The sequence below is a fragment of the Poeciliopsis prolifica genome, unplaced genomic scaffold (assembly GCF_027474105.1).
Source record: "Poeciliopsis prolifica strain line A6 unplaced genomic scaffold, Auburn_PproV2 SCAFFOLD007, whole genome shotgun sequence".
NCBI lineage: Eukaryota > Metazoa > Chordata > Actinopteri > Cyprinodontiformes > Poeciliidae > Poeciliopsis > Poeciliopsis prolifica.
The window spans coordinates 12,636,958-12,649,100 of NW_026562382.1; the positions used below are offsets into that span (position 1 = coordinate 12,636,958).

The 12,143-nt window shown below is 39.8% G+C and overlaps 1 protein-coding gene across 3 annotated transcripts in view; it reads right to left on the reverse strand.

The window, feature by feature from the left end:
• Positions 1-12,143, reverse strand: part of myo10l3 (myosin X, like 3) — a 64,296-nt gene that overhangs the window by 20,020 nt on the left and 32,133 nt on the right. For 2 of the 3 annotated variants that reach the window (XM_055031860.1, XM_055031859.1), the window contains 11 exons: positions 11,821-11,939; positions 9,577-9,723; positions 9,355-9,455; positions 9,031-9,097; positions 8,442-8,534; positions 7,287-7,355; positions 4,780-4,862; positions 4,566-4,674; positions 2,171-2,251; positions 738-862; positions 3-117 (listed from right to left, as the gene is read on the reverse strand). In XM_055031860.1, the coding sequence (XP_054887835.1) occupies positions 3-117; positions 738-862; positions 2,171-2,251; positions 4,566-4,674; positions 4,780-4,862; positions 7,287-7,355; positions 8,442-8,534; positions 9,031-9,097; positions 9,355-9,455; positions 9,577-9,723; positions 11,821-11,939 (1,109 nt within the window). The remainder of the gene's footprint in view (positions 1-2; positions 118-737; positions 863-2,170; positions 2,252-4,565; positions 4,675-4,779; positions 4,863-7,286; positions 7,356-8,441; positions 8,535-9,030; positions 9,098-9,354; positions 9,456-9,576; positions 9,724-11,820; positions 11,940-12,143) is intronic. The other variant, XM_055031857.1, reaches the window with a different exon arrangement.

Here is a 12,143-nt window from a genome sequence, read left to right on the forward strand (position 1 = left end):
ACCTTTGTCTTCCCCAGCTGCCACTCTTTCTTGGTGTTATCATGAAGGTTGAGTACCTCCAAACAGCAAGACTTCTCTTCCACCGAGAGGTTTTTGTTTTTGTGAATCATTTTGTACCTGAAAAAACACAAAAACATGGAGACAATATTTTTCACTGTCTTTATTTTAAAATAAAATCCATTTTCTTTTTGAATGGTCTGGCTATACAATAAGATCAGAGTAAGTAAAAATAATGATAAAGTGACACAGTGTAGTAAAAATTTGATAAATTTTAAACAAAATTCAATGGAAACTTTTCAGGGTTAAACAGAAGTCATTCTTTCTAAAAAAAAAAAAAAAAGACATCTTACATTTATTATCCCAATTAAATTACAGCCTTATCCCAACCATGAAGCTTCTGTCTTTGATTGCTAGATACATTTTTATACTATGGTGTATAAATGATATTTTAAAGGACAATTTCAACTACAATAATTGTTGGCAGCCTCAAAAAGGATAGAATGTCTTTCTATCAGTCACAGGCCAACATCATCACAGATTCTTCAGCTGATACAAAGTACAAATACTGTTTTGTCTCAAATCCACCTGACAAGTTTGTTTTTAACAAAAAAAGGTTGCAATTAAAGTAACAGAAGTGTTTTGCAAATCTGACACATTTATATTTGTGTTATTTGTTTCATTTCTATAAGCAAATATAGCTGCACAGTCTGAGTAAGGCTTCCTTCTGGTTTTCCTACCTGCTGAAAAAGTCTTTAAATGTTCTGCGGACGGGGAATCCAGCCTTTCGAATCTTTACAGTTTCCAGCATCCCAGAATATCGCAGCTGGTTCAACACAACATCCGGGTCGAACTGATTAGCCTTCTGCCAGAGACAAACAAGCAAGAAGAGTGGCTTTTTTTATTCATGTCCAGTGATAGAAGCAGCAATAACTCTGTTTTATGATGTCATTTTAATAGAAAAGTGGTGAAGAGCAAATGCACAGCTGGTGTTTAAGCATGCAGACATGTCATCTTTTAAATATAACCTTCATCTCTGAGTGCAGCTAAAGAAAGTTATGACACAGCCAAACACTGCAGGCAACACCCACTCAAACAACCTCTCTGGTGAGTCAAACTTAACTTGAACTAGAAAGTAAATGACCACAGAGAGCTCTATCATTTAACATTAACAGTCGGGTTGCTGAAAGGAAACAAAAACACCGTCAGATGGGAAACCTGAGCTCTGTTAGGCAAGACCTTGTCTGCCTGGGGGGCCTTTTTTCTTCCTGGAATCCCAAACAGCGTTGTTACCAATAATCCTCAGGCCTGCTTGTCGCTGAGGATCTGCCATATCTGCTGCCTCTCTTTGGAGGCCAGCAGATCACTTGGGTCCACACGGAGGCCATTTGTCACACAGAGGGCCCACACAAGATCATAGCAATTCGTCTACATGTCAGTTTAATTACAGACTAACGCTTGTTAGCATGGAAATTTGCATCTGAAGTTCCTCATTGTTGCCCTTTGATTTCTTAACTTGTCTGCAGAGGATTAAGGGAGCTGAACGAAGCACATCACAATGATTTGAAAGCATGAAAAACGAGCCGAAGTGACAACGATTTTTTCCCAGCATGTAAATCACACAAACGCGCAGTTTCCATTTGTGGGTCTACATAAATTTGCATGCTTGTTATTCTGTCACAAGGCAGGATTAACAAATTGTCTGCCTGCTTCATCTTGACCACCCAGAGCAAAATAAGGCAACATGAGGCAGGGACAATGACAAGGAGGTGCGTTTCAGAGAGCAGAGAAGTGGACACTGAAAAAGAACGAGATGAAACAGGAAGAGAACATGCAGAAAGGTATGCAAGCCAGTCAGCAGATCATCAACTACAGCCGTCACCTCTGACATCTGGATAAAAAGACACAGAGGGAGGAATGTGTATTTGCACCAAAGAAGAAGTCGTATGTTAGTAGCGAATATCTACAGCTGAACAGTAACGCTACGATTGAGTGAGAAAATCTTATTTGTGGACAGAGCACAGAGGCTGAAGCACAAACATGAGCTCTGGGTGCAGGGCAGGGGGAGCTATGAATAGCACCAAGGAGGTTTAACTTCATATGCGACCTTCACAAGACCTGGCAGAGATTCAAACTTTTTTTTTTCCTGTCCAATGAAATTTGCATGACTTACCTTGTCCATGTTTGGTTTGATGCAGCGCACAAAAAAAGGATTAGAGGCACTCAATGTGGCCATCAGGGAATGGAGAGAGTCCTGAAAGACATCAGCGCAAAGACTGTAAAGAACAAAACATCTTTTGTAATATAACTTGTACTTTGAGGTCAATAGAGAAAAAACAAAAAACTCAGGGTAAAGTTAACACTTTTCTTCTTTTTCTACATTCTACACACAATTTTAGTTACAAATCACCTGGGAATTATTAAACTGTTTTACCAATGTATTCGAATTAAAAGTACAGTAAAACCTCCATGTAAGAAAGTTTTAAAAGAAGTACCGGCAGTTTCTCAAAAACCAGTATATGTATCCTTCAAAGTCTCAGTCTTTTGCATCTCTGTTTTCTTCATTCATTTCTTGTTCCTGCTATTTTAATGCAAAGGATATAGAAATCTAAGTATATGTAAGAAATAAAAAGATAAAAGCATTTTTATTTCACTTATCTATATCTAAATTTACTTTTTTTATTAGAGACACATGGAAAAATACACCCTCTGAGGTGCCTTGAACCACCCAGACTTTTCTCAGTACGGCAGACACTGGGTCTCCAGCAGCCGAGTGTGACTGGCCCTTGGTTGGCCCCTCTCTGCCCAGCCGTCAACCCTAATCCCTCGGATTTTTGGACCTGTATGCCAGGGAGACCTGCCAAATCCTCGCTTGCTCGCTGTAGTTAGGACGTGTTTAAACGGAGTCCTGTGTAGCATCCCCTCCTCCACATCAACAGCTTACAGCTCCAATTTTCCTTCCAATTCATCATCCATCATCCTCAGTTGATATTAAACAGATACCCTTCTCCTCCCTCTCTGTGTTTGCTTTACTTCTCCTTATTGTACAATAATAAAGAAGAGTTATGACCATCAGAGTTTTCAGGCCCATTTCATGTCTTGACCTGCCAGTAAAAATTTCAACTGAGTTAAATTTTTCTGTAAAAGCCCTAAATTGCAGAATTAAAACATGTTTTCTAGCCTATATTGTGAAACAGCATTTGCCTCCTTTTTCATATCCATCAACTAAATTGTGCAAAAAGCCTTTTTGAAAGGATAATTTTCTCCTTTTGCCAAATAAACTATACATAGCAACATCTGAAAAAGTAATTTCAAAGAAACATTGCCAAATGGGTACTTATTTTTGAAAAACTAATCATTCAAAAGTAAAAAAAAACAAACAAAAAAACCAAGTAAACACTACAGAAGTATGAAATGGTTGTGGAGTGAAATGCAGCAGCTAGAATAAACTGAAATGCTCACATGGCATTTACAACTTCGTTTTTAATTTCTTATTTGGACATGCTATGACTTTGTGTTTAAACACCCCAGTGGAAGTAACTGAGTCTTTTTCATTCAGCAACAACTTCCACATCAAAGATTGTTGTGGTTGGGGTGTTCTGGTCAAGCCAAGTCGAGTTTATTTGTATAGCGCATTTCAGCGACAAGGCAGTTCAAAGTGCTTTACCTCATAAAACATCATGCAGTCATCATGAAGCAAGCAATAACCATTACATTTTGTCATTTTTGATTATGGCATTTGGTCAAAAGCCACCATCAAAATAATCAAGTAAATACACATCAAATATGTTGATCAGTTTTCCAGTTACTGCAAACCAAAGGCCACTCTAAACATGGATTTTAAGCCTTGATTTTGGTTGTTTTGCAGTTTTCTGGAAGTTTGTTCCAGATTTTTGGTGCATAGAAGCTAAATGCTGTTTTTCCATTTTTGCTTCTGGTTCTTGGGATGCAGAGAAGACCAAACCAGAGCCAGAATACCATAGTGGTTTTGAAGGTAGATTCAATAACAACAGCTCTTTAAAGTTTTCTCTATGAGCTACAGGCAGACAGTGGAAGGACTTCATAACAGAGTAATGTGCTTTATCCTCATAGTTTTGGTGAAAACATGAGCAGCAGCGTTTTGTTTGGCTGCAGCTGTCTGATTTTTTCGGCAGACCTGTGAATACACTGTTGCAGTAATCGATGCAACTAAAGATATATGGTTGAATTGGATCTTTCTGTAACAATAGTCCTTTATTGCCGAAAATGTTCTTCTGGTAGGCTATAGAAGACTGACTTTGTAACTGTCTTTGTGTGATTCTGAAGCTTCAGTCCATCTAAATGTGGATTTCAGACCTGGTCACTAATTTCTAGTGTAATTAGTGATGACTCTGGATCGTTCCTCTTTGGCTCTAAAATTATAATTTAAGTTTTGTTTCTGTTCATCGGATCTCTGATCAGGTCCAGTCAAAATGAACATGAATTACTCCCAGTCACCACCCAAATTCTCGTCAATATGCTGAGTAAATACCACAGATATGAAAAGAGGAAAACAAATAGTTATCCTGTACCTTATCCAACTGTCTTACCCTAAATTGAGAGCTGACGGTGGGTTTCCGACGAGCTGTCCCCATCTTCAGAGTCTCGTCTCCACTTCTGCTGCCAACTCTTTCAAAGAGGTCATAGATGAAATCGAGCCTGAAGACGCAGCAGAAGACGACCGGTGGTCAAAGAAACTCGTTCATGCCAGCTAATTGCATTGGTGTACCAGTGTACAGGATACAAAAGAGGACATGTGCTCACCTGCTATCTTTGAGGATGAACAAAATGTCATCTCTGAAGGTGTCTCTATTCTTCTCCAAGATTCCCCGCACATCATACAGCACCTTCACAATGAAATAACAAAATATGGTAGGGATAGTGTCAGAAGCAACTCAAAAATATTATAATGACAATACATTTTCAATTGAGAAACACCAGATTTGTCCTGGTTCAGACAAATTTTGCAACAGAACATTACAAAGTCAGTAACTAAGCTGAATATACAAAAAAACAAACGAACAACAAAACATAAAGCTTTTAAAATTATAATAATAAAACTACTTGGCATCACAGTGTGGCGGGAGCTCGCATAGAGTTTGCATAATGTTCAGGGAAACTCTCGCAACCCTTGTGATAACTGCTTTTATGCAGAATTACCTTTTCTGACCAATAACTAAAGCACTGTCGTCATAAAAATGCATAAAATATATCTGCTTTTTAGAAGAGGATTCACATGTAGCCTCAGTCTAGCAGGTAAACACTAATAGTTTGAGTTGTGATTCACTGCAAGGTCTAGTGGAGTGCTGTGCAGCTCGCCACTGTTTGAGTCATTTTAACTTTCATTAAGACGTTCCAACACTCACCTTTCTCCATACCAACACACTTGGTATGCACTCTCTAGATACTTTGTTTGTTTACTAAAAATAAAGGTGCAATGATATGCAAAAAAGAGTAATGTGCTTTACTCATATGATATGCAAAAAATGTGGGTTATTTGCATATAATACATGCCTCATTTCTCTTCAGGTTAGTTTTCTTTGAGGGGAGGGAAGTGCATTTGCAAGCCTGGAGGGTCTAGCACATCCAAACATGATGAAACGTGTACACATAAATCACAGAGGCACTAATTTATTTCATATCCACTGCTGTTTAAAAGGGAAACATTAATAGATTTATGTTTTGTGTTGGTTCCAATATGTTCTTTGGCACGAATTTTACTATGAAACAGGTCACTGAAAGTAAAGCACAATTTAGTGAAAAAGAACTACTGGATCCTTTACAAAAATACATTTACATGTTTATTTGCAGAAAAGTATTTTCAAAGATGCAGTTTTGGTGTTTTACTAAAGCATTAACACTGTGTGTACTTGCTCTAATTCTGCCACATTGCAAGCACAAACTTTAATATATTTTTATGGGAATTTTTTTTTACTTGCTCAACAAGAATAGTAAAAATTATACTTGGATGTCAACTGGTGTACGTCTCTACTAATTTTGAAAATAGAGAAACTGCAACTTTTACTCATTCTGAAAAAAGATTAGTGGAATTGCCAGGAGAGCATCTCTGAAAAGAAGTTCATGGTTAGACTTTGACTGGACCATCTAATGACATTTAATGTTTTCATCCAACTATCCTACTGTTGCTCTGGCTGCATATTTAGAGGATTGTTGTCCTGGTGAAAGGTCAACCTAAATGTTAGTCTCTTGCAACATTTAATATGTTTTCTTTCAGGTTTGCTATTTGCCTATCTTTATTCATCTCTGCATCAATTCTAATCTTCTTTTGCTGCTAAGCAAAAAACAAATGCACAGTTTCATTTTGTAGATGATCAGTTTTGCGTGATGTGCAGGTGTTAGTTATCTGGCAAACAAAACATTTGGCCAATGAGGGTGCTCTGATCTTACCTGACCAGAACACCTTCATACACATGTTTGTTGAGTCGCAGTAGAGATAAACTGAAAACAAGACATCTCATTATTTACGTTTAATGCTTTTTTTCTTTATTTTTTGCCAGAAAAGCCAGATATGTGGCATTATAGTCAATAATTACCATTTGATACATTTGGTGCATTCCTGTGGATCTCTTAAGCTCCTCCATTGACTAAACTTTTTAGAAATAAGGTAATTTTTACAGCAAATTAGTTTCCCTGGAAGGTTTTTAAGGCCATCAGAATGAAGTTGCTTGGTGTACATTCAGATGTACACCAAATGTTCCATGTGTAATTTGTCTTATGATGATGCAAGTAAATGGTAAGGGCTATCATATAACATCCCAATAAAATATATTTTTACCTGTTTCACTATGTTGATAAAAGCACTGGAAACAACAGCCTAGTCTGGACTTTTGTATCTGAACTGGGTCACAACTAAGCCTGCCTATGCCTGGCTTCTGATCGTTTTGCACTGAAGAGATGCTGTCTGAGGCAGGAATCATAAAACCAGTCTTTAAAAAGCACAATCCTATCTAATCTCTGCATTTGTCCTGATCGTTCTCATCTTATTCCTCTTTTCTTCACTTTCACCAGGCGCATTGCCTGTTTCAATGCCAGCTCAGGAATAAGTTGATGACGGTGAAAGTTTTTATCCTGAATCAGGAAAAAAAAAGACAGCGAAGGAGGAGTGAGACACCGACATCCTGGAGAAGATTTTGGCAAAGAATCCAGCTCTGTTCATCCAGCAATTACCTCACTTCCACTAAACGTTGAATCCACAAAGAAAAAGACAGTGATGTGTGTCTTTGTGAGTTGGTGCAAGAGTCGTTAATCACCTCTCCTGCATAGTGCTTGATGCCAAACTGGTGGTCAGTCACTCTGGGCTTCACATAGTACGGGTTTGTCTGGGAAGAAAAGACAGGAAGACCACAGATTTCTTTTATCCATTAAGTCCATGTCTGTCTAACAAGCTGATTAGGAGAGACAGAACTCTGGGTTCTCCAAGAGTTCAGCAGACATTTTAATGAGCCAAAAGGATGCAGCCAACACAACTGGTTCACTGGGTTTTCTATTAACTATTTTTTCAATAATCTTTTACTGTGAAATGTTTTGAGCTTGATTTCTCAAATATCAGTTTTGTTCTCTTATACAAAGTTTGTTCATTTTTTAAAAAAAGAAATTAACAAACTTCCTGTCTGATTTAAAGTGCTGGTCAGAAGTTTACATACACTCCTCTAAATATTCGTTTTGCCACTATTATAAAACAGGTCCAGTCTTTTTTCTTCTCTGATCCTAAAACCTATCCAGCCACAATTTATCTCAGGTCCTGGTTGATGCCTATAAAGTGTGACAAACTAAAAAACATGGGTTATTGTGTGAACATATAACACATTAAAGTTGTTCACAAAATTCTTGATTTTAAAAAATGGCTGAAGATGTATGTTGTGTAATTACTCCTTCCTGAAAAAGACATTTTAAAATGAATCATTAAAGACCCCAAAAGAAATCAAGTTTGTCCTTTTTATGTGTGTTTAAACCTTCGACCAGGATTGTATCACATAATAATCTTGCACTTTAAATGTTTTTCTGGGTGAAAGGAAATTTTAAAAAGTCTAACAAAATTAAAACGCAGCACAGGGCTGAGACCTCAGGGAGAGTTCAGTTGGTCCTTACAGTTCTTTCCATTTAGTCACAAAAATGTTCTGAGAAAGGCCTTTTCTCTCCCTGCACACAAAGCTCATCAGAGCTGGAGAGTGGCTGATCAGATTTCAGCATTGTTGTGTGTAAAAGTGTGTAGGGAGGGGTTTGCACAAGGTGCAACAAAGACTTTTCAGCTCAGCAGGCGAATCACCGGCCAGGATGGAGGTTTAACCCCTTCAGGATGCCAAATAAATTTCCTTCAGCTTCCGTGGACAGAACAAGGTTGATCGTTTTGCTCTTCAGCTGGTTGAGTTCAGAGGTAAACTCTGATCTTGGCTGCATGGACTTACTGCATGTCGGCTGTGCAGTTTCTCCAGAAGGGTGTAGTCCGTGCCTTTGGGGAAGCGGCTCTCCTCGTTGATAAGAGCCAACATGCCCAGTTTCTAAAGCAGTCACAGACATAAGAAAGACAGTCATGATCAAACTAGTTGTAATCCTAGCATCTGGCAACTTGCATTATAGCAATACCAGAAGGAAACTGTTCTTTTTCTTCTCCCGTGGTTTGATTTATATTTTTATATGCACAAAATCGCACTAATACCACAGAAATAATATAAATGAAGCAACACAAATCCAAGGAATGTGCAGAAATAAAATAGCTACATTGTTCCCAACATTCAGTTTCAGCATAATTTCTATCTCTGGTGGTAAAATAACAATTGTTGTCGTGCTTTACCTCAACCCTACCTCCAACCACCGACTGGTGTGTATTACTGCAAAAACAACATGCAAACTGAGACTCCGTAATGATAGACTGGGAGAAGGGAGTCAGTGTATGTAAGCACAGAGTGGCGTCTGGGTCGGCCCGCACCGCCATGGCGGGCGGTTAGCGGTTGGTCCCCGCGGTGATTGCGCTTTCTCACGTTCAAACTGCTTTACCTTCTCTATGAGATCCAGACACTCGGCATTATCCATCCAGTCTATGGCTTCCCACTGGATCCCCTCCCTGTAAGAAATCACACACACAAATACAAAAGCAAAAGGACATGAAGGCTTTGTTATCCAGCATCACATGTGGTGAAATGAGCCATGTCCAGGCTGCTGGTCTTTTATACTAGAAAACAACTGACTGAGGAAGAAACTGAGCCTGTTCCAAAAGCCTGGTCGTTCACCCTGACGACACCCACCTTCAGTTTAACAAACGGCTCTGTCTCGCTCTTGTTTTATGTTCAAATGATGTGTATCTGTGCACTATGTTTTGACCTGTTGTACTCCAGCTGCTCCAGCGAGAAGATGTGCTTGTTGAAATACTCCTGGAGTTTCTCGTTGGCGTAGTTGATGTTAAACTGCTCGAATCGGTTCACCTGCCGGTCAGAAGAATCTCATTTGAAGCAAATCAGTTCAGATTCAGACCTGACCTGTCTGGTCTTCATTCAGCTGTTTGTTCATCAATGTTCTCTAGCAAGCATTGACAAATCACCTCACCTCAAAGTTCTCAAAGCCAAAGATGTCCAGGATGCCGATGGATTTGAAGTTGTCTTTCCCTTTGATCTTCTGGTTGATCCTCATTATGATCCAGGAGAAACACTGAGAATAAAGAGCCATGGCGACAGAGTCTCGCGAGTCCACGGCCTGTAGATGATACCACAGAGCGATAACAGATACAATGAACGCCACACAATCCATTTTTCACAGGAAAGAGACGACTTTGTAGACAGCGTCACAAAACAAGATGAAAATCAGCACGGAGAAGATGTTTAATTAGTTCTGTCAGATGGTGGTGGAGTAGATTAAAACAGTGATTTGTTAAACTGATGATGTGTGAGGCCTCTATGCTGTGGCCATAGAGCAAACAGACGTTTGGAGACAAAGGAGCGTTGTGGCAACGTTTGTCTGATGTCTGTTGTCATAACAGATACTGTTTATTGCCAACATATCTAAGAAGTGACACGCAGCAGGTATGTTCTACTATTAAAAAAAATAACTAACATATTCAGAAAAAATTCATTAGTAAGCTTTCATGATTTCCTTCAGTGATTTTTGTCTAACAAAAGTTGAACTCCTTCACAACTTTAACCCTTTAACACTGAACATTTTGCCTCCGAACAAAGGTTTGAATCCTTCACAGAGTAGCTGGATTTGAACTGAGATTAAATGACACAAAGCAGGACTTTCTTAATCATGAATCATCCAAAGATAAATGGCTTAAGTGAGTTTTATTTAGGAGAATCTTATAGAGTAATGAGGGCTGAATAGAAAATGCGAACAACATTTTTCAGGTTTGTTTTTGTAGCGGAATGTGAAAGCCACATATAGTTTTCCTTCCATATCACATGTATACACTACTTCACATTAAACTTTCACCGAGATTCCAAATAAAATACATTATAGTCGTGATGTTGCAAAATATGAAAAGGTAATATCGATAGAAATGCTCTTTGCACTTTAAAGCAACGCAAGAACTTGGTAGCGCACTTGCAAGCAATTCTCCCAAAAGGTTTTATATTTTCCATACCAGGCCTTTACCATTCCTGTTTTCTTTTTCCTAACCATAATATGGACTGTCATTGTAAAATGAAAAAAGGACAAAAAAGCAGACGAAAACAAAACAACCCCTAAATTAGATTAAACCCAACAGTCCAAAATCTGATTGTCCCCAGATTCATTGAACCTCTCAGTCAAACAAAAAGCTTGACCTTCCCACTTATACTTCCTGCACAGGTATTGTGCTGGAACTGAAAACAAAAACAAAACAGTAGTGGTGTGTACTGTACATGGAACGACAATGCCCCAGGACTTCTGAATAATCCATCAAGCTTTTTGCTGCTTATGGGTATGGAGAGGGCCCTGGTGGCTCCAGGATCTCCATCACAGGGGTGAGAAGAATGGCTGTTTGTGTATAATGGTGGGGACTGAAGAAGACGGGGGAGGGGAAGACCTCTGGCCGCTGTGAGAAGAAGTCCTTCTTGTAAAACTCCAGGACAAGAATAATGAGGTCTTTTAGGAGACAAGTAGCTTCAAAGGCCAGGCACAACGAGCACAACGGCCAGCGGCAGGGCGACACTACCAGCTCTTTGTCTGCTCATGAAAAGCTGTCTTGTGGCTTTCGTGTCCCTGTGATAATAGCAAAGGTCTGTGCTGCATATTCACTGACATTTATGAGCGTGAGTAGGCCGAGGACACTCGGCTCTGGCCAAAATATTTTTAAAAAACGTGGGCAGTGTCATGGGCCAAAATGTTCTTTTGGCATATGGTGAAAGGGATATCACACACAACTGATGACTCGAGACACGTTTGCATTAATTACAGGCGACAGCGTGGAAATTCAAAGCGTCAAGAAAGAAGTGGGTGAATTATGGTGCCAGCTTTTCGGTGCCCGGTTGCACTGCCTCCAGAGGAGAGGGCTCTCACTTCACCCCTCCTCAGCTTTTGGGTCTATTGTGCTTTTGACTGAGATCACTATCACGATGGCTTTATTGTGCCGGGAATCTGGCAGACAAAAAGCAGGAAATGGCTGAGAGTCACGCAAGGGATCTGGAGAGGCATGTGGTGCAGAGGGCAGCAGACTAAGGCTCAGTGTGCTGCTGTTTGAGTGTTGGGAGTGAGCAGAGGGACGACAAATACGCAGATTAACTACCATCCCGTCCTGAAAGCAGGCACCCAACAGGACAATGATGAAGTCAACCTTATAGGGACGTTTAGCGGATGGCGGGTTAGCCGCGTCGTTACCTGCTCCACGGTTAGGGGGGAGCAGATCTCCTCTCCTCTCAGGATCATGGAGCGTTGGGTCAACACCTCTGACAGCTGGAAGGAGTCCAGACCGAGCAGCTCGCTGACATTACTGACCACTGAAACACACACAGATGTTGTGTTGAATGTAGAATATAAGTAGTGCAGAACACAGGCGGTTCACACACATTGATGTTAAACAACAGATATGGATCACGATCCCACACTGTTCAGAGGAAACTCTACTCTGCAGCCAGGCCACCGCTGTAGTTTACAGGTTCCTCAGAAAAGAGGTCAGATGTAGCGAACAAAGCAGCCCTGAG